The 22,722-nt window shown below is 39.2% G+C and overlaps 2 protein-coding genes across 5 annotated transcripts in view; one reads left to right on the top strand and one right to left on the bottom strand.

Moving 5' to 3' along the window:
* Positions 1-10,461, top strand: part of GFRAL (GDNF family receptor alpha like) — a 34,790-nt gene extending 24,329 nt beyond the window's left edge. Inside the window, exons 9-10 of the mRNA XM_050951635.1 lie at positions 7,349-7,430; positions 8,470-10,461. Coding sequence (XP_050807592.1) covers positions 7,349-7,430; positions 8,470-8,542 — 155 coding nt within the window. The 3' untranslated portion in view covers positions 8,543-10,461. The remainder of the gene's footprint in view (positions 1-7,348; positions 7,431-8,469) is intronic.
* Positions 10,462-15,188: 4,727 nt separating this feature from the next.
* The window catches only part of HMGCLL1 (3-hydroxymethyl-3-methylglutaryl-CoA lyase like 1), a 109,590-nt gene continuing 102,056 nt past the window's right edge, over positions 15,189-22,722 (bottom strand). For all 4 annotated transcript variants that reach the window (XM_050950944.1, XM_050950945.1, XM_050950942.1 and 1 more), the window contains one exon: positions 15,189-19,307. In XM_050950944.1, coding sequence (XP_050806901.1) covers positions 19,206-19,307 — 102 coding nt within the window. In that variant the 3' untranslated portion in view covers positions 15,189-19,205. The remainder of the gene's footprint in view (positions 19,308-22,722) is intronic.

Genomic DNA, 22,722 nt, shown 5'->3' with positions numbered 1-22,722 from the left:
TTCGACATCTGGAAAGCACCATGAACGCCTTTGATGCTGTCAGAGATATTAATCAAACATCACTGGATAAGCTTGTATTTATTTTGTGTAGACTAGTGGTAATGACAAATGACTGCTACTCTAGATTCTAAATGTGAGTTCAAACAACTATGTGGACTGAAATAAGAAAATAAGAAAATCTGATTGCAATGGAATATGGGTCATGAATCCATGTCTGGTAGAGACTAGACACAATTGCTATATAAATAATAAACACATCTTTAGAGAAGAGACAAGAACTCTGCTCCTTCTGCAGATAAAAACGGACACAGACCTTTACCACTTGATCTGCAAGAGATTTGCCCTGGCAGGTGTGAGCTGGTCCCTTCTCCTTTCTGTGGTACAGCAAGGAGAGAAGGCAATCAGTAACCAACCAAAGGCCTGATCAAAAGCTGACTGAAGTCAATGGAAGTCTTGCAATTGACTTCAAGGGGCTCTGTATGAGACCCGGAATGGTAACACTTAGCTCATTCATCTCTGTTTCACTACAAAGTGTAATATGGAAAGGTGATTCAGTCTAGAGAGAGGAAATCAGTGAATGTTTTCCCTATGAAGTAAGAGATGGACTTTAAAATCACAGGGTGTCTTTTAAAACTGTTGTTATTAAAATACTTCCATATTGCCAGGATTTATCCTGTTGAATTCAAGGAACACGTTTCTTTTAACCTAATCCCCATAAGTAAGTGAGAAATTAAGTGAGAACATACCTCAGCTGCTTCCCAATAACATATCTAGTCAATGACTCTGGTGATAATCAGATGAACAGCTTTGTTATAGGACTTTATAAATAAGGCTGGGACCACTCCTGCCCATAGAATCCCCCAGTTTGGCAGCTTTTGCCTTTCCCCATCCATCCATTGGGATGACTGGAATTCCTGCAGACTGCTTGATGCTGCTTCAGTTTTCACCCTCCAGTGATGATGTTGGTTCTAATGCTAACTGAGCAGCAAATGCCCTGTGTACACAGAGTATGAGAGGGAGATCAGGAAAGGACCCAGGAAGAGGAAGAATCTCATCTGAGGCTGTCTACGCTGCACTTTCATTGGTAAAACCTTCATTGGGGTGGTTTTATTTTGTCAGTTGGAGAGCCCTCTCCCGCCAACAAAGAGCAGCTACACTGCTTAACTTCTGGCACAGCTGTGCCGCTGTAAGGTGCACAGTGTAGACACAGCCTGAGTTAGGCTGAATAAATTTGAAAGCTACTCTTGGACTGTCTGGGCACAGTTGCCAATGGTTCTGGTTATGTTGGGACTTCCTGGGAGTTTAACTGCTGACCTAGTGTCTACAGTTCCAACAGACTGCACTTTAAAATTAATACATTGTGGCTTCCTTCGAGCCAGAATAGGAAAGAGTTAGGTGGCCTGAGTTGTTCTCCCCTGCCACAGCAACTCTGCTGAGATCTCTGAAAACTGAGTGAAAATAACGGAAGATGCAATGGGAGTGCCTGGGCAGGCAATAGTCAAGTGCCAAAATCCTTATTGTTTACCAAAGGTACATCTATACAGAAAAAAAAAAATCCAAACCCAACCATGACAGTGAGTCTCAGGGTACGGCTACACTGCAGCAGAAGTCAGGTCCATTGACCTGGCCCCAGGACTGAGACTGAGGGGCTAAAAATTGCAGCGTAGATGCTCGAGCTTGGACTGGAGCCTGGGCTCTGAGACCCAACCCCTCGCTAGATTCTAGATCCCCAGCTTCAGACCAAGCCTGAATGTCTATGTAACACACACACCTCCTGGGTGTGGTGTTCTGTCCCATCAGGTGGCACAGAGACCACTTAGAGAGAGATTAATGAGTCTGCGCTATGGCCTTAGCTAGCAGCCATATGGATTTTAGCTCATGCAGTGGAGGCTCATGCACTAAACTCCAAAAGTCCCAGGTTCAATTCCGCCAGATGACGACCAGAGTCTGTCAGCGTTACATATACACTACAATTTTTAGTTCCGCAGCCTGAGCCCCGTGAGCCTGAATCAGCCGACCCAGACCAGGTGAGGCCATGCCACGGGTCTTTTATTGCAGTGTAGCGGTACCCTCAGAACCTGGGTCAATTGACTTGAACTCACGCTGACGGGCTGAAAATAAGTGTGTAAGTGGTTGGGCTCAGCCTGGAGCCTGGGCTCTGAGACCCTCCCCTCTTGCTGGGTTTCAGAGCCCAGACTCTAGCCCACCGGGCACAACTATGCTGCTATTTCTAGCCCTGCGGCACAAGCCCAAGTCAATCGAGCCAGACTCTATGGCAGAGATTGGCAACCTTTGGCATGCGGCTCGCCAGGGTAAGCCCCCTGGTGGGCTGGGTCAGTTTGTTTACCTGCCGCATCTGCAGGTTTGGCCAATTGTGGCTCCCTCTGGCTGTGGTTTGCAGCTCCAGGCCAATGGGGGCTGCAGAAAGTGGTGCGGGCCAAGGGACGTTCACCACTTCACGCAGCCCCCATTGGCCTGAAGTGGTGAACCACGTCCAGTGGAAGCCGTGATCAGCCGAACCTGCAGATGCAGCAGGTAAACAAACTGGTGCGGCCCGCCAAGGAGCTTACCCTGGCGAGCTGCATGCCAAAGGTTTCTGATCCCTGATCTATGGGCATCTCTACACTAAGATCACTGCTTTGAGCGGGGGATTAGCTATGTAGATGTTGTTTTCACTCACTTCCCCAAGAGCTTAGTTCAACTCCAGTCTCGTCACTCAGGTTCCTTTATTTGGCATACAGCAGAGCCACACTTTGTTGATCATACTCAAATGTAGGGGGTAGGCATAGGGCATACCACACATACATAGTTACACAGCAAACCTCTTCCTTCAAATACATTTCCACGTTACATTGCATCACGTTTTGAGATTGGCTTGGTTACTCTGCAGGAATTTCTGTATTAAGTGCAGGACTTACTCTATATGTTATCTTACATTCCTGGCTTATCATATCTGTTGTGATCTTGTCCATTGTAAATGGTTCCTTGGGTGTTCCCCCTTATTCTGCTTCCCACCTGTTGATCCATTTACCTCCCTAATCCTGTCTCCCAAAAAATAAGCCTCACCCATATCCAATAAATTATGTCAAACAAGGCCTACATTCCACTGCTTTTGTTTTACTTTTTTTTATTAGCATTTGTTTCATTTGCATTATTTTTCTGGGCTTCCTTTTTTAAGTTTGCTATCCAGCAACACATTCCCAAGATCACAGTAATCATTTGAACCACCATTAATAATAGGCTTAAAGTATGAACCGGGAATGCAAGCTCACCTCCTTTGGTACAGCACAGCAGGGTGTAATTTCACATTATAAGCCTCCTCTACCTTTAAAGCATCCTTTAGTAACTTTTAACTTTGGTTTTATTTTAATTACATAAAAAAACTAGTACAAAATATAAAAATCTTTCCATTTATAACCACAGGAAATTTAGGGGTGAAACAGAACATAGTCCAATTAAATAATACTCCCTGGGTCCATATTAGAAGTGGTCCTCATCAGCCACCACACAATGTTTATCACCAGCATGGGCAGTTTTTAATTTACCAGCATTTCAACCATACTGTGCAATTTGGAGACTGTTCCCCTACAATGATTCCACAAGTGGGCAACTATGTTTGAGACATTACACCTGCACACATAAGTGTCCCCTCAGTGTCAGGTGCAAAAAGCAGTACAAGTCTAGAGCTTTCCAGACCTTGCATTGTCTAGCAACAGTATTTAAGGATGGCAAAGAAAATTCTTTCATGCCATATGAGTTGCAGTAATTTCACATTTAACTTCATGGTACTGGAACCTTATTAATTTTCTTACCTGTCTTGTACTGAATTTTTAACTTTTCTATGGTGATAAAAGAAGGCAAGTTTTCTTGCTCCATATATACTACACATGTTATTATTAAAACGTACTTCCTTAAAAGCAATTACAACATTATATATATTATATACAGTTAACAAAACTTCAGAATGAGTCTTTACCCCACTATCATGTTACATACTGGCTGAAATCATTGCCCCACTGAAGTCAATGGGATTTTTTCTATTGATCTCAGTGGAGCCAGGAATTCACCCATTGTATCTGAATTTAAAACATTAAAACAATTTATAGAAGGTTGTTACTGTCACCAGCAGACACACACAGTTGAAATACAGTTCACTGGCATACATTAACCTATGCAAACTGTCCTCCACAGTTTTGTAGATCCAGATCATTTAAGATATTAGTGATTACTGTTTAATCTGAAAAAATATTCATGTGTGAAGATAAAATTTTACTTTGCTCGATCCAGAGCCTTGGGTGCAAAGGATGTTTTGTAAAGAGGGGAAGTTAAGCATGCAGAAATTTGATCTATTTCTTTGGAAAACAATAAAAAACTGTGCTTGGCAAATTAATATTATTTTGTATTAGTGTACAGAGATATAAGTTGTTTCCTAATATGTAGTTCTGCAGTAGTGAGTGTCCAGATAAACAAGCAATAGACATGGTTTATAAGTGGAGTAAATGTTGTGGGAACTGAGATTAGTTCAGCTTCACTGACTTTAATTTGTAAATTATAAAACATTGTAAACTTCATTCTTTATAACTGGGGGTGGGGGTAACCCTGAGACAACTTGTTGTGAGGAACCCTCATAAACACTAATCTGTCCAATGAATACTCGAGCTCATCCTCTCATGTATGCAAATATAAGCAGCTTTACACACACTAATAATACCATTGAGGATTGGTTCCATGCACTGGAAAAACTCATTTCCTCTTTCTGCAGTCAGATGTCTTCTTATACCTGTACAACTAACTCTTCCTATACTTCCTATATAGTCTACATACTGCCAGTATCCTCTCCACACTACAAACAGGAAGTGTGCAAGGGGATGACTAGTGATTGTCTGTAGCCCATGCCTAGGATGACCAGACAGCAAATGTGAAAAATCAGGATGGGGATGGGGGGTAATAGGATCCTTTATAAGAAAAAGACCCCAAAATCAGGACTGTCCCTTTAAAATCGGGACATCTGGTCACCCTACCCATGCAAGAAGTGCCCTGAGAATTACCACACAACCACAGTAAGGGAGCTACAGACCAGATTCTCTCCCACTCCACCAGCCTATTGTGGTTAGAGATACCAACATTTCACAGGGCAGCAGAGCCATGCCGGTCACAACCCTACCTTCTGTAATGACTCAGGAAATGGTCGATCTATGTAAAGCTCTGCAAATAGATTTTTTTGGTTTTCTGGCTGTGCTGAAAAGTCTAAAAAGAATCATTTGAGGTCAAACAAAACTGTTTTGACTCAGAAAATTGCAGCGTTTCCTTGAAATGAAACAATCAGATTTTTCAGAATCTTTTTCAACTGAAACAATTCACGAAATTTGACATGAATTCTGCATTTTTTGGCCAAAAAGGGTCATTCAGTGCTAGGTCTATGTAGATAACTTACATTACTCCAAACACTGTAATAGCTGAGATCAGAACAGCTGACATTTTACCCTCCCCTGTCCACCATTCATCTATGAACGAGTAAATGCAATCTGCACCATTCACTTTCCACTTACAGAATAGAAATCCCTGTACTTACTTCACTCATCCTCCTAGTACGGCTGGCAACACCAACCTACAGACACAAACCAGATTTACAACTTTATCCCAGCTATACTACACATACAAGGTTGAAGATACCAGTATATAATATAATATATGGAGATGTACCTATCTCATAGAACTGGAAGGGACCCTGAAAGGTCACTGAGTCCAGCCCTCTGCCTTCACTAGCAGGCCCAACTACTGCTTTCGCCCCAGATCGCTAAGTGGGCCCCTTAAGGATTGAGCTCATAGCCTGGATTTAGCAGGCTAATGCTCAAAGCACTGAGCTATCCCACCCTCTGATCTTTATTAAAACTGAGACTATTTCTTCATGGAGTAGGGGCCGGAACCAGCCTGTATGCATAATCTATGACATTTTCATTTGCTGTTCATGATGTGAAAAGTTCCATAACTTGTTTTAATTCCAATGATATACCTGTCTGCCCATTAGTAGACAGTGAATGGGGATATTGCATGAGAGCTCTGTGTGGAAAATTAACCACATATTTCTTTAATATCAATTTCTTTCCCCTTATTGTGCTTTTTTGTTTGTTTATTGCATGTATATTTCGAATCTGACTTCTCTGTTAAGTATGTTTATGGGGGAGCAAATGTGTGTATATATAATAGATATATTTTTTCAAAAGAATGTCTATCCCAGGCTCTGGGCACTCTTGACAACTTTTTTTAAAAGCCGCAATTAACCTAGTATAACACCCACGCCACAGCAAACATATAGAATGAAGTTTAAGCTCAACCACCGCTCTGCCGCACAGAAGAGTACCCTGCCACTACCCAGACTCCCAAATCCCCCATTTCTTGGAAGCCAGGGAGAACAGCTAGGCTTTGCAGTATGACTTCAGGGTTAACAACTATGCCAGTAGAGCTAACTGAAAATTTTTAATAAAATATTTTTGTCCAAATTTTTGTGTACCAGAAGTGAACTATTTCCTGAAGATGGTTCAGTTATGACTAATTTTTGGATTTCTTTGACTAAAAAAAATAATTTTTTTGTTTTTTGAATTTTTTCATTCAAAAAATAAAAAATGTCTATGAAAGCAGAAGGCAAATAAGAAAAACGCAAAATTGATTATTTTCTTAAATCTCATTATTTTTGAGCAATCTTATGATTTGGGGGGGGGGTCTGATGTGTTCTCTTTGAATGTTTGGGTTTAGCAATATTGAACATAGGCTTTTACAGACCCAGGCCCTGATCCAAGCAAATCTCTTATGCACATATTTAATTTTCAGCACATAAGGAGTCACATTCAATACATGCTTATGGGATTTGTTGGATAGAGGCTCATGGGAAGGAGAGAATGTCAAAGGCATGAGGCCTGAACAGAGAATACCCTGCTAGCCACCCATGAATTCTTTATACCAATGAGGCTCCTGCTCTAGTGCCCCTGAAACTGTGGTAATATGCCATGGTATATTGGGGGGGTGTCTATTAGATAGGTAGGTCCCAGGCCATTTGTGTTTTTTAAGTTAAAACCAAAATCTTAACAACCACCTGGAATCAAACAGGTAGCCAGGTGTAATGTGCTCATGGAAAAACACCACTTACCTAGCAGGATGTCAAATGCTGCACCACCATAAACTTCCATATGGGGTAAAGTGTAGCCCTATGTACATGAAATTCTGTTGGAGTGGATATATGCCAACTGACTGCAGGGTGGATGTGAAAGTTTTTGCAACAGCAAGAGAGGGAAGAATCCTTACTACTAAAACAATACAGTTCTTGTGTAATTTTCTATTTTTTTATTTGTAGGTGAAACAATCTATATTATTGCATATACCTCTTGCATAGTACTCATCCTGGGAATAGCCTTGGTGGCTCTTCTAAAGACCAGGTAATTTGACAAAGTTGCAAATCTTTGGTATTAGGAAATTGGCATTCATGAGAGTTACTTTCCTCACATTTTGACTCTACCTTTGTAGTTGTGCTTAAAATGCAGTACAGTGTATCCCGGTAAGAGAATGAATTAGTTCTTCTGGTACCCACATGCTCCACCCTGTCAGAGGTAGGAGACTCAGCATGGAAAGCTGTTTTATGCACATCAGTAATGCACTGTGCTTAGCAAAAAGGACTCCATTTTCCAGCTTCTCTTTCCATCTCAAGTGAGGGTGAAACCTGTGTGCAAAATGTTGGGGGAGAGCAGGATTACTTCCCTACTCTTCTGGCAAACGGGATGAACTGGTTGAATATTCACCTTGGGGTGTGTTCACAAACCCATGAGTGGAGTTTTTTTTATCAGTGCAGGTCCCATTATTGTTAATGGGAGTTCTGTGGGAAATTGTCAGAGTGAAGGATGTACTACATTGTATCTTATAAAGTGGCAACAAAACAAAAAATACATGTTAACTTTGTAAAGTGCACAAATGTTTGTTGTTTAAATCCACAAGTTAAATATGATGCATTTTATTGGGCCAGATTAAATGGCCAGATTTCAAGACACACAATGTCAAAGGATGGGGTACAGAATTAAGGTGGCAAGAGAGATCGTGGTAGGGTGTTGCATGACATTTCATTATTAAATTCTGAGACAGAGATCAAAGAGGAATTTTACAGAAGGATGCAAAAGACAAGTCAAGGATATGTGGAATACAGTTCATTTCTTTTCATATCTCTGGTTTGCAGTGACTGGAGACTGTCAATCAGAGTATAAATAAAATGGGTACAAATAAAACACGGGTACAAACACTATAAAATAATTAATTACAGTGAAGGGAATGATTTTATCCCACAATGCTCATTGCAAATATAAGGGTTGAAATCCTGGTTCCATTGTACTCCAGTGGGAGTTTTGCTAATGACTTCAAAGGAACCAAGATTCCACCCAAAAGCCGTATAACTGCACTATTAAATAAACGTACACTTTCTGTTTTCAGAACCTGCAGAGCAATGTATCCATCAAGAAATCCCTCACCAGTTCATTCATCTGAGATTTTTATGGTCCATTAGCAGTCATAGATAATCACCATTTGTGGCATACTCTCTTTGAGGCTATTCTTGGTAGCCAGCTTATTGTGGATATGTCATCATAAAATGTATGTTATAAAGTCTAGTTTGTGATGGGATTTTGTGGTTGAGAGTATGAAAGAGTTTTATATTTACTTACATGTACAAAACCTTTCCCAAATGGAAAAATTTTAAAACTGCACTCACTCACACCCCTGTGCATGCTTATTGATTTATACGGTGTATGTCTATTTGTCATAGCTCTGGACTGTCAGTATATGATGGTAAAATATTCTTCTTCTTCATATGGCTGATGGAAAGTTAGAACAGTAACTATAATGTTAGATTTAGATGGTTAATCCAGATAAGTGCATCTAGAGTAGCAGAGTGTATTGCTGTGATGCCTCCTTCGTATTTGTGACTCAGGCACTGAGTTATTATATGTTACGTGGTCTGTTGTGAGTGAGCACAGTTGCACACTGGAGAATCTTTAATGTTTAAATTTTCAGTTGAACATCTGCCGTGGTTTGTGGTAAAAATATTATATCAGCATGAATTTGGGCTAGCTACTTGGCTAAGAGTGGCAAAAAGAAGGTTAAGGGGTTACTTGACTGCAGTCTAAAAGTACCTAAGTGGAGAACAAATATTTACCAATGGGCTATTCAGTCTAGCACAGAAATGTGTAACATGACCCAACGGCTGGGCATTGAAGTGAGGCAAATTCACACTAGAAATACGATGTACATTTCTAACAGTGAGAGTAATTAACCATTAGAACAATTTACCCAGGGTGGGTTCTCCATCACTGACCATTTTTAATCAAGATTGGATTTTTTTCTAAAAGATCTGCTCCAGGAATATGTGGGAGATGTTCTTATGGTCTGTGTTATACAGGACATTGGACTAGATGATCACAATGGTACCTTCTGACCTTGGAATCCATGAATGTTACTGGTACTATTTTTTTAATCCCCACACCCAGACGACCTTAGCACTATGAGTGCAAATGTCCAGCTCTTGAGAAATTAATCAAAAATACACGTTAGAAATGTCTAAACTTTTAAAATTAGTTATTCTGTACACAATAATATCAAGATTTTAAGGTCTACTCCACCCATAGGAGTAGAACCTGGAAATCTTCGTTATCAGGTACCCCTGTTTCTGGCACACCTAGGAAACAAGATATCACACCTTAAACCACTCACTGACTGCTGACTGAATAGTGGCATAGGCCTCAGGTCAAGATAATTTGTTTAATAACTGGTGGTAATTTTATTTTTAAATGGCAGTTCCTTGACATTGCTAAGGTAAATTGAACTAGTTGTTGCGAAGATGGATTAGTAAGGAGAGTGTAGATGAGGTGTTCAAAGTTGCATAATAAATACAGTTTGTCACATCTCTACAACTTATCACATAGATAAATAGAGCTGAACAGTAATTTTACGTTGAAATGTGTGTTTTTTTTAATGTGGTTTCCGCATAATCAAATTTTTCTGGAGTTCCTGTGTTTCTATGACACTGCCACCACATATGTAGTCTACATGGCAGTGATATCCATGTGGTAAATTTAATTGTATTTCTCATGCATTTTGTCTTTCTCTGCTTCCCACTACAACAATATGCAGTGACAAGTTTAACATCTGGATTGAAATACTGGCCCCATTGAATTCAATGCAAGTTTTGCATTAACTACACTGCGGCCAGGATTTTATCCCCAATATCTTGCAACCCATAAGGGCTAGGAATGGGAGCTTTTTACCATTATTAGAAAGCCAGGAATCCTTCCTTTCAAACACGCTGTTGTTTCTGGCTTTAGTGGATTGTGAAATGACTGGCTAGAAGACTGCAAAATTATTATGTATGCAAAACCTATGTTAGGTTAACTGTAGAAGTTTCACTAATTATTAGCCATCCTTTTTTTCCTCTCTCTTTGAGGCCTAGTATCAGAGGGGTAGCCATGTTAGTCTGGATCTGTAAAAGCAGCAAAGAATCCTGTGGCACCTTATAGACTAACAGACGTTTTGGAGCATGAGCTTTCGTGGGTGAATACCCACTTCCTCAGATGCATGTAATGGAAATTTCCAGGGGCAGGTATATATATGCTAGCAAGCAAGCTAGAGATAACGAGGTCAGTTCAATCAGGGAGGATGAGGCCCTGTACTAGCAGTTGAGGTGTGAAAACCAAGAGAGGAGAAACTGGTTCTGTAATTGGCAAGCCATTCACAGTCTTTGTTCAATCCTGAGCTGATGGTGTCAAATTTGCAGATGAACTGAAGCTCAGCAGTTTCTCTTTGAAGTCTGGTCCTGAAGTTTTTTTGCTGCAGGATGGCCACCTTAAGGTCTGCTATAGTGTGGCCAGGGAGGTTGAAGTGCTCTCCTACAGGTTTTTGTATATTGCCATTCCTAATGTCTGATTTGTGTCCATTTATCCTTTTCCGTAGAGACTGTCCAGTTTGGCCGATGTACATAGCAGAGGGGCATTGCTGGCATATGATGGCGTATATTACATTGGTGGATGTGCAGGTGAATGAACCAGTGATGGTGTGGCTGATCTGGTTAGGTCCTGTGATGGTGTCGCTGGTGTAGATATGTGGGCAGAGTTGGCATCGAGGTTTGTTGCATGGATTGGTTCCTGAGCTAGAGTTATTATGGTGCGGTGTGCAGTTACTGGTGAGAATATGTTTCAGGTTGGCAGGTTGTCTGTGGGCAAGGACTGGCCTGCCACCCAAGGCCTGTGAAAGTGTGGGATCATTGTCCAGGATGGGTTGTAGATCCTTGATGATGCGTTGGAGGGTTTTTAGCTGGGGGCTGTATGTGATGGCCAGTGGAGTCCTGTTGGTTTCTTTCTTGGGTTTGTCTTGCAGTAGGAGGCTTCTGGGTACACGTCTGGCTCTGTTGATCTGTTTCCTTATTTCCTCGTGCGGGTATTGTAGTTTTGAGAATGCTTGGTGGAGATTTTGTAGGTGTTGGTCTCTGTCTGAGGGGTTAGAGCAGATGCGGTTGTACCTCAGTGCTTGGCTGTAGACAATGGATCGTGTGATGTGCCCGGGATGGAAGCTGGAGGCATGAAGGTAGGCATAGCGGTCGGTAGGTTTTCGATATAGGGTGGTGTTAATGTGACCATCACTTATTTGCACCATGGTGTCAAGAAAGTGGACCTCTGCTATGTACATCGGCCAAACTGGACAGTCTCTACGGAAAAGGATAAATGGACACAAATCAGACATTAGGAATGGCAATATACAAAAACCTGTAGGAGAGCACTTCAACCTCCCTGGCCACACTATAGCAGACCTTAAGGTGGCCATCCTGCAGCAAAAAAACTTCAGGACCAGACTTCAAAGAGAAACTGCTGAGCTTCAGTTCATCTGCAAATTTGACACCATCAGCTCAGGATTGAACAAAGACTGTGAATGGCTTGCCAATTACAGAACCAGTTTCTCCTCTCTTGGTTTTCACACCTCAACTGCTAGTACAGGGCCTCATCCTCCCTGATTGAACTGACCTCGTTATCTCTAGCTTGCTTGCTAGCATATATATACCTGCCCCTGGAAATTTCCATTACATGCATCTGAGGAAGTGGGTATTCACCCACGAAAGCTCATGCTCCAAAACGTCTGTTAGTCTTTGAGGCCTGTACATTTAGAATAATTTCCTTCCTATTTTATTAGTTTGAAATTAAATACAATCATATTATTAAATCAACACTAGTACAGATACACAAACAGAAACACAAATTGATAGGAAAGATAGTCAATTTGCTAATTAAAAGGCAGTTCTAGATCTATCCATCAATTACTAGCATTTACGAAGTGGGCATTACATATTAGAATATCACTGTTGCCTTAAAAATATGATGTAAAAAGACCAAGCTCAGAACTATGCTCCACTAGTATTAGCATATTTAATATTTCCATACTTTAGAAAATAAATGATGCATTAATGGAGTCACATATGGAAAGACACATATCTCAGTTTTGTTTCCAATCTGACTGTATGCCTCCCATCCACTAGTGCAATGCTGAAGAGCATGTATGCAAAAACTTGCAGGGCTACACTTAAATTCAGATTTTAAAAATCTCTTTTTATTCAAACAAAAGAACCATGTAAATATTTCTGCTAACCTTTAGGTTTGTAAAATTTTTTTAAATTTAAAACCACCTAATTTTAGGGCCTTAAGCAGCCTGAATATGTTCCTTTATGTGCCTTCCTTTGCCCCCAATTTATTTAGAATGGATACCAAAAGTTTTGTGGATATTGTGTTACTTTGATAACTTGATTGGATATGTTAACTAATGCTGTCACAAATGCTTAATAATAGACTACAGTATCTTCATGAGATGCATATGAAATTTCTGTATCATGCTTCTTTTGGCTTTGTATTTTAGCCTGATGCTTTGTTAGGGTAATTGTACCTTTTCTGGGTGTAAACTTCTGAAGAGTAGTATAAGTTATGAAATAAACAAATGTCTGCGCTATACACAGGTATTCAAGTAGCTTAATCATCATTTCAATCCATCCTCTAGCACATAATAGTCCCTTGGGGTCAGCTTTTGATTGCTGAGTTTGATTGTAAGTAGGGGATAGGCTGGTAATGATTACAGTGAATACAATGCTCCAAGGGCATGGTAACAATAATCATATGCTTTTTATCATGTGCCCCCTACTTTGGTCATCAGATCCCTGATCTTCAGCACTTAAAGCATGAGCCTATAAAAACTGAGCTAAAGTTGCAACTTCATTAGTAGACTTTTATCCTGGCATGTAGACCATTGCATGAGCAGCTGTAGACTAGCTTAAATCTGAAAACTGTCACTGGGCAGTTTAAGCTCAGAATCAAGTTTTCCGAAAGTGAAAATGTGATTGCAGAGCCACACCAAGCAAATACTACTTTCAGGGACTGATTGATTTTTACTATGGTCTTCATAATTCTGACAGATGTTCAGACAGCACAATGGTGAACTTGGAATAAAACCTAGGCAGACATAGCCTGCAAATATCTCAGTTAGATCCCTTTAAACATTCCTGCTTTTCAGGCCATATTGCATGTTTTCCATATTGTACGCATTTGTTGCTTTTCTCCAGGCCTTTTCAAAATTTGCATTTCCGATACAATTTCTGTTCCTTCTGAGTTGTAATTTTTTACCAGTTCTACAAGTACTTATATGTATAGGAAACATCCCTCAGCCAAGAAAGTCTTTCAAACAAATAGAAGCATTTTAAGTTTGACTTCCAGACACAGTACTCTAAATATGGGTATATTGTTGTATGTAATCTTAGTACAATATTCTTTGTATTGCTTTGGATCCTTTTTCTAATATTATCAGGCATTGTATGGTTTTTTAACTCTTGTTGCAGAGTAGATGTCTTTCTTAACTTGTCCAACAATGACTCAAATATCTTCCCTGAAAATTCAAGTCTATTAAGGTATTCGAATATCACAGTGATGGTTGACCTTATAAAACCCTAGATCAGTGATACTCAGACTGTAGCTCTCAAGCCACAAGTGGCTTTTTAATATGTCTCCTGAGGCTCTTTGCAGCATATGATATTAAAATACAGCAATTTAATTATTAACCAATCTAAGTTTGTATATATAAACTAAATATTTTCCCTGGCATTCACATACTGTGGCTCTTTTGGGTAATGTTGATCACTAATTTGGCTCCTAAACCACTGGGGTCTGAGTATCACTGCCCTAGATAGATTCATAAATATTTTAAATTGGTGATAGCCCACTATTAATTTCTCTCCCCTGTGAGGACTAGCCATTCACTATGACTTTTTATTTCCTATTAGGTAGCATGTTTTTACTCAATAAGACTTTTTTTTCTTTTATCCATCATAGTCCCCGTTTAAGGAATATTATCAAAAGTGTTTTGAAAATTAGCATTACATTATGTCTATTGGGTTACCTATGTTAACATTTTGTTTTAGTAACACTTTCAAAGAACAGGCGAGAGAAGCATGATTTTCCACTAGAGAAGCGAAGGGAGATTGTTGGTGTAAGCTGTCACAGCTTTGTTGAATTCAATGGAACGATGACAATTTACACCAACTGGGGATCCAGCCCACCGTATTTGTTTGGCTATGGCAGAGCTAATTTATCCAAGTAGTCTACTATTTTCTCTCTTTAATTAGATGCTCATTAGTTTCCAGGATATTAGGGCCTCCTCTGTCTTTCACTGAAGTCAGTGGAAACCTTCCTGTTGAATGCAAAGGTAGCAAGATACAGTCTGTTTTTACAGAACTGTAATTCCCGTGATCTCTTTTAGTTGCCTTCTAAAGATATAGTCCATTTTAGAGATTTTCCAGTCTTCGAGGCTGGGGGCCCTACATACCACTTAGGCCCATCTGATATGAAAAACTTATCCTTTCCATCATGAGTTTTACATGTTCTACAGGGCCTTGTTCAAGCCCTATGGACTGAGGTGCATTTCAGTACATTATATAATTCTTGTCCTTTGTTTTCTTTAGAATTATTTCCTGTGCTTTTCATAAATTATTTTCCTAAGAATCCCTTAGGTGAAAACCATCTGGCCTTGATGATTTCCTGAAAATAGGTTCCTTGCTAACTTGCTTCTTGGAGACAAGTGCCATTAAAAAGGTCACTTTTCTATTGTCTTCCACAATAAAGATATATGCCAAACATCATTATTAATTTTATTGGGAATTATGAATGCATCAACAGGAGAATACACTGGTTAGGCATTTACCATGCTACTGATTCCTAATGCCATGTCTTCTAGTTTAAATATATTAAATATCTATTATATTAAATACATTAGTAATAGATAATCAACTGAGAATCCCAATCAGCAGCAATTTCAGTTTTAAAGGTATTAAAGTCCCTTAGACACCACAGCGGTCAGAGTGATGGCTAATAAACATAGTTAATTTGATTTTGTACATAGCTGTATATATTTTTAAATGTTATGATATGTGGCATATGTAATCTGTCACCAACTGCTCTTTTATCTAATGATAATTAGCTGGCTACTGTATTTTAGGCATTACAGCAAAAGTGAGTCTCCAGGAAGGATTTGAAAGAGAAGTTGATAGTGACTTTTGCAGATCGGCTCAGGAAAGGCATTCTATGTGTATGGGGCATGGGGGTGTCTGCACCTTACTATCCTTATGTGCAGCTGTTCATCATGCAGTTTTTGGAGTAATTACAAAAAACCCCAAAAAACACTAAGGTCACACATGTGATCCAGAACATATTTTCCACCTCAGTGTATAGTATAAAGTATTAGGATGGGTTCAGGCACCCACTGAAATATACAATTGTTTTACCATTGATGACACTGGGTACAGGCTCAGATGGTAATTTGGGTGATTTTAGCTCATATAAAAACAAGAATGAAAATGTTTGTTCTGCATTTGTGATATACAGAGAAGCTCAAAAATAAAAATTGAAAAGAAAATTTTAAATGATCTGAAAGTGATACTCTGAATCAACTTTGATTACCATAACTTGAATATTTCTTTACAGTGGAATATTCTGATTTATTAAAGATCTCATAGTTAATGCTTAGTTAATGGAGGGAAGAAATATGTTTCTATGGTAACTTAGAAGAGATTCATCAGTTGCGTATCATTTTCCATTAAAGCAGATTGGAACAACTGATGATAAAGGTAATCACAAGCAAATGTACTCAGAATGGATTACACCTTACCGGAGTAAACATTCGAGTATGTGATGGAGTGACAGCTGATATTTACTAATGCCTTATGTGTGACTTACTTAACTGGAGTTGCTGAATCTAGCATGTTGTAATACATCAGTGTATCTGTTTCAACAAACATTTAGATGTGTTTTATTTCACCTTTAAGATTAATGCTATGCACTGCAAAATAGTAGGTGCAGTTAACCAGTACAACTGTGCTGGTGACAGTTCTTCAGCAAATATACCATGTCTCTGGAGGATGATCCAAAGGGCTACATTAACATTGGTTTTAATCATGCCCTCCTGCTAGGCCATTAGGATCATGATGGCAGATGTTAAGTGAAACAGGAGATTGGAAGACAAAATGTTTCCATTTAGTAAATATAGTATAAATAAATGCATAAATAAAAATAATTAACAAGTCAAGCATGGGAAATGTTGCTGGGATAGTTCTCAGATTGGATACTTCTTTTAATTCTGTGCTCTGAACATTTCAACTGGCTTTACAAATATTAATTAATGAAAACCTCACAGCACTAGGGTTGAGCAACCTGAAAAGTCACACAGTGAGCCAGTGACTCAGCTGGGAACAGAATCCTAGCTCCCAGACCACAGATCTGATCACTAGGCCATGCTTTCTTCCCTTAAAATAACCCTCTGAGAAAACAGTCATATCTTATATATAAACTATCCCTTTGCCGTAGAAGTGGTTCATTTCTGGAGCAAAATAGTAGTAATCAGGGCCAGCTGCAGGCACCAGCGCAGCAAGCAGGTTCCTGGAGTAGCCAATGAAGAGGGGCGGCACGTTTGGCTCTTCGGCGGGAATTCGGTGGAGGGAAGGACCCGCCGCCGAAGAATGAAGCAGGCTCCCCCATGGCGCCACTTGGGGTGGCAAAAGCCCTGGAGCTGGCCCTGGTAGTAATTCTACCTCAGTGATTGTCAAGCTGCATTCCATGATCCCATACTTCAATAGTGAGCAAATGTTATCAACCTCTCCCATCTTGCAATAAAGTATGGAAAGATGATCACAACCACCCCCAGACCTGTTCATGAGCCCATATGTTGGGAGGTGGTGTCTGATGGTGGTGTTGGTTTTGCTCCCTTGGATTGAGTACTCACATTACAGCTCCTTCCTGAATCTTATTTTCAATGATGTCTGGTAGATTTTAAACTGACACATAAATGTGCCAACTCAAGGCCAATTTCCAGCCACCTCTAAAGACTGAACTATATCTGATGCCAAAGCAGGGTAGCCCTAAAAAATATTAAAGCCACAGTCTGTGAAATGGATCCAGGAGACTCCAGGCTGGTAAAAGATAGTGAAGAACTATGTGAACTACTAATGGAAATAATCTATGCCTGCTTCAGAGAAGCACAGCTACCAAACTCCTGGAAAAAAGCAATAGTTCACCCAGTTCTCAGGAAGCCAATACTTGCCAGAAAGACCTCTCCAATGACTATCCTGTCTCCAACCCCCGCATTCCTGGGCAAAATAATTTGGCTAGTAGTAGCCACCAAACTTCAACCACATGTGACATCTGCCGACAACCTGGATGTCTCATAATCAAGTTGGTTCAGACCATGACACAACCCCAGAACATGCAATAATGGCATATGTAAGCATGCTATAGTCTGACAGAGTTGGGCTGCAAACAACTGTGAGCCCACCTTCTTCTTTCTTTTCATGTAAATCTTCCACTTTTTTAAAATCTCATCCATCTCCAAATTTTCATGTTTCTAAGAACAGCTGAGTATATATCAATGGGGAAAAAAATCAGAGCCCAGGTTTTTGGGTTTTGCGTTAAGAGCTTGCTTTCTAACAAATTCAGATCAAGAGCAGATACATAATGAAAGACTGAAGGTTGTGTAGACAGACACAGTAAAAGAACTGATGTTTCAGGCAAGAAGATGACAGTAGTTTCATGGATGATTTGAACAGGTTACAGAAACAACGAGGCTGTTATTTTAAATTGTCCATTGCTGATTTACCGATGATGGTGCAGTTCACTGGCATTTTGTTGCACTCAGACATTTACAGGTACAGTACCAAATTCACAAGACCTTAGAGGGAGGCTGTGGATGGCTCACTCTGTGTAAGCTAGTCAGTCATGGGTGTCAACATCCCCAGAAAGACAGGTTCTGTGATAATGAGTGAGAATGATAATCTGGGGATCATAAAATAAAATGTCTACTGGTGCATGAGGCTTTTGCACAAAAATCTAATCACCACCTGAGTGCTACACTAAAGAGTATATCCTGTGTTCTTTTCTTTGTTTGATATAATTAATTAGGTTTTTAAAACAGCTGATGAAAAAAGCAATAACAGTGAATTTAATGTATGTAACAAATAAGAGAGGTTGCACTAGATTTGGGGCATATGGCAGGCTGCTATTCATCACAAACTCTTGGAACAAGATAAAGTCATTCATAAACAGATGTTAACCATTGTAAAAATACAAAAGTGCTATTGCTAGAAACTACTTACAGTAAATTTAGATTGGGCTCCACAGTCATAACATAATTGACTTGGCAAATGAAAAGTGGAGATTCAGAGAAATAAAACACATAATAGCCAGGCCACATACAATGTGGGATCTCATAAACTACTTCAAATATTTATACTGTATTAAAAGTCAGCTTGATTAAGAATTACCAATGTATTCACTTTTTGTGGAACTCTGTAATGAATTTTTTCTAAAGCAAGCTAAAAGGCCATTTAAATAGACAGTAAGTTGCTGATTTGCTGACTTTTAATAGTATCAGGTACATGAATTTGTATTGATAGACATTATATTTATTATTTGCAATGTTGTATTATTTCCCCAAAATAACATTTGGCAAAATATATTATTCTAACGCACAGTTACTCTTTCCATAAAGAACAGCTATAGCATGCTTTCTTTTTTTCTTGACTGCAAAGGTTTTGCAATTGATTTTTTTTTACGTAAATGCTCTTTGACAATGTGTATTGCAGAAAGAACATCTTAATTTACAGTTCAAACATTGAAGGAAGCTTGTGCAACTTTAGAATTTGTTTTCTTGTTCAAAGCCGTGCAGATGAAGTTACCAGTTTCCATCACCTTGTAAAGATTCACTCCCTAAAACATGGAGGGGGGAGAAAAGAAGTTAAATTAATTTATAGTATTAAAATATATATATTGATAATGCTTATGTCACTGGTGATCTGCTCTCCAGGGCTGTAATTTCTAGAAGAAACCCATTTCATTCTTCATTGCAATCCAATCTTTTATTTTGAAGAAAAAAGGTTAGATCTTTAATTGGAGTAAATAAACTGAGGTCAGTAGAGCTATGCCAACTTACAATAGGCGATGCTCTGCCTCATAATGCTTACTACAATAGTCACACTTAAATTATTTTTCCCATTTTGAAAGATTCTTCTTTGCAAAAAATTCCCTGTAATAAAAAAAAATGGAGAATAGCAAGGGATTCTCGTAATACATCTCAAAATGAAATTGCTGAATAACTGCCGAATAATTCATATAAACACGTCTTTGTCTTTAAAGCATCAAATTTGTAAGAAAAGTATCCCATTGACAGATTTGAAAAATGGCATGGACTTAGAGAAAGTGGGATTCCATAACATAACATATACATTCCAACATATATATGATAACTATCAGCTCTTCCCTGGAGATTGTCCCTTCTATAGAAAATTACAATTTATATTACTATTACAACTGTATATTACTATCACAACAGACTAATATCTCCTTGCTAAGACACATTCTTTCTTGTATAAGCAACTCATTTTACATAGGCTAAAAAAACCCCCAAACAAACAAAAATACCCCAAAAAGCAAGAGCCCATAAAACATTGATGATTTTTGGTTACTATCAAGTTAGGGTAGAATCACTGACCTAGAAGTAAAATGTTTCCTGCCTCATTACCAGTCCCTTAAACCAGCACATCCTGTTTTGGCCTATTTACTTGCATCCTTTGCATTATCCTTTGTCTTAAATAGTCAATTCAGTGAGTGAAAATTTTTAACAAAAATGAAATTTTCTCAGAAATTTCCATTTAATCAAAAAGCCATTTTTAACTGGAATAAAGTTTCAATCAGTCCTGCACCATCTGTCTTTGTTAGAGGTGATAGAAATAAGAAACATGCCATCATAGATAGACTTGGTAGGCAGGTTGCTGTGGAGACCAACAACATACCAAATTCACAACACTGTAATGAATATTTAATAGTACAGTAGGGGCTGACAAGAAACACATGTTTAGATGTGTTAAATAAAACAACATGCACATTTTGCATTGGAGTGTCTAGGCTAGTGCCTGTGCTGTTCAAATGGTCTTTTTTCTATTTTACATTTATATTGTAAGACATTCATGAACAATAATACTTCATGAGAGATGGTTTACACACAGAGGGCAAAACTCTGACCTTACGCTCATGTGTCACATAAAGGAGTCTGAGGGTCGGAGAGGAGAGAAAGGACAGTGATGGATGAGTGTTGGATCTCTGAGCTAGGACAATATAGCTCAGGGTAGATATAGAAGAATGCATATATGTATGCTTGCTGACCACGCCATGTGTGCAGGAGGATTGTGGGACCGGCCACATGTCTAAACTAGATGACTGTATACCTTGAGAGCGATGAAATACCAACCAGTCTGCTGCTTTTCCATGATCTTTCGGTGTGACTTTGGGCAGTGACATAGAGCCTGATCCTTCAAGAGGTGAAACATCTCCACCCAGAAGCCAAACTCTTACAATTCCCATTGACTCCAGTAAATCAGTTCTTATTCAGCACGTGTTAGGATCAGGACTATAATCTCTCTGAGTTTCAGCTTCATCATCTATAAAATGGCAATAATGGGACTTACCTCTTCTCAGAAGTTTTTTGAAGCTTACTGTTCGTTAAGCATGGGGAAGGCATCATAAGAGCAGGTACTATTATTATAATTATATCTGAACCATATAAAAACTGTTTCTTTGCATAAGGTGCGTGTCTTGCTGGAAACCTTTGTGACCATTAATCATGTGTGACATTGAACTGCCTATTTATCATTGGTCTACCAAGCAACGTGTTTGTGGACAGACTCTTACAGATTCACTTCATATTATCATGTTGTTTAATCGTTCTGGAGAACACTATAAAACAAGCATTAATTATTATTCTGATGCACATGGCCAATGAGAGAGCATTAATGAAGCCTCAAATAGCCATTCATCCATTGGCTCCCACTTTAGTCACCAAAACGAGAGCCTGAGGACACAGCCGAAATGAAAACAGAGCAGTTCTTTGCACGTAGAAATATTTGGTTATACATAATTTCAATATGTGCTGTCATATAAAAATAGTGAAATATTAGCAGACCATTAAGGTGATGAGCCCACACCACAGACTAGGGTACTGTTAAATAATAGCAAATATGTAATCTGTGGGGACTAGAATCTTTACACATTAAGATGAGAGCCTACCCGAGCAATGGTTTTCAACCTGGGCCTATAACCATGCTCTCTTTCTTTATGGCTAAGGTGGAAGGGCAATGGGCTTTTTTCTGTTGCAGCAGGGGTCGCAGTATGGAAAAGGCTTAGAGGGATGTTTGAGAAACTTGGAAATTTTGCTTCACAGGATTCCATGTAAATATTTCAGGTCAAATACAAAGACAGTGCTAGTTAAACTCTCTTAAGATGACTCAGACTTACTTACTGATATATTTGCTCAAAAGGTTTGTGACCAATTTCATATGGTCATGGGCTTTGCTGAATATTTTGGCTTGAATAAGTCCCCTGGCTGAGCTATAGTAAAATATTATATGGGCAAAATCTAAAGTCAATGGGCATTTTGCCCAAGAAGTGTAGACATGAAGCCAAGGACTCTGATGTTTTAGAACATTAGTCAAGACATATCTGTAGTGCAAAATCACCCCAAAGACTAACCACCACGCCCTCTTTTAAACCAGGATATTCTTAATGGAAGGCAGGTTGTAAGATGCCAAACCACTTAGGGCTTTATAGATATAAATCAGCACCTTCAACTTCTGGAAACCAACTGAGAGGCACTGCAGTTCATTAAGGACAGGGGTAATGTGCTTTTTATGTGCATCAGTACTTAATAAACAGAAAGCCACATTCTTCCCTGACTTCAATTCCTGAATGGTCCCAAGAAGTGGCCCTATGCAAGGCGCACCATGTAGTTTAATCTGGAGGTGACAAAGGCATGGATAGGCATATGAAGCCAGTACCTCAAAGAAAATTTTGTAACTGTCTTTCCTGCATATAGACGGAAATAAAAGAGACAGCCTTGAACCACAGACGGAGGCAGTTAGGACAGTTTGTGTACCATACTAGATCTGAAACCACAGTGACTGTGTTTTTTCTGCTACCATTTACATCTGTGTTCCAAAGTCAAATTGTGTGTCCTATTGCTCCAGTTAGTAGAAACTCACTGTTACACTTAACATACTGGGTCTTCAGCTGGGGAGCAAGTTAATCTCACCATCACATAACTCACCTTTGTGAACAATAATGTGATGGTTTT

The sequence above is a fragment of the Gopherus flavomarginatus genome, chromosome 4 (assembly GCF_025201925.1).
Source record: "Gopherus flavomarginatus isolate rGopFla2 chromosome 4, rGopFla2.mat.asm, whole genome shotgun sequence".
Classification (NCBI taxonomy): Eukaryota; Metazoa; Chordata; order Testudines; family Testudinidae; genus Gopherus; species Gopherus flavomarginatus.
The sequence above is the reverse complement of the archived record's forward strand: the minus strand, read 5'-3'. Positions and strand labels throughout refer to the sequence as shown.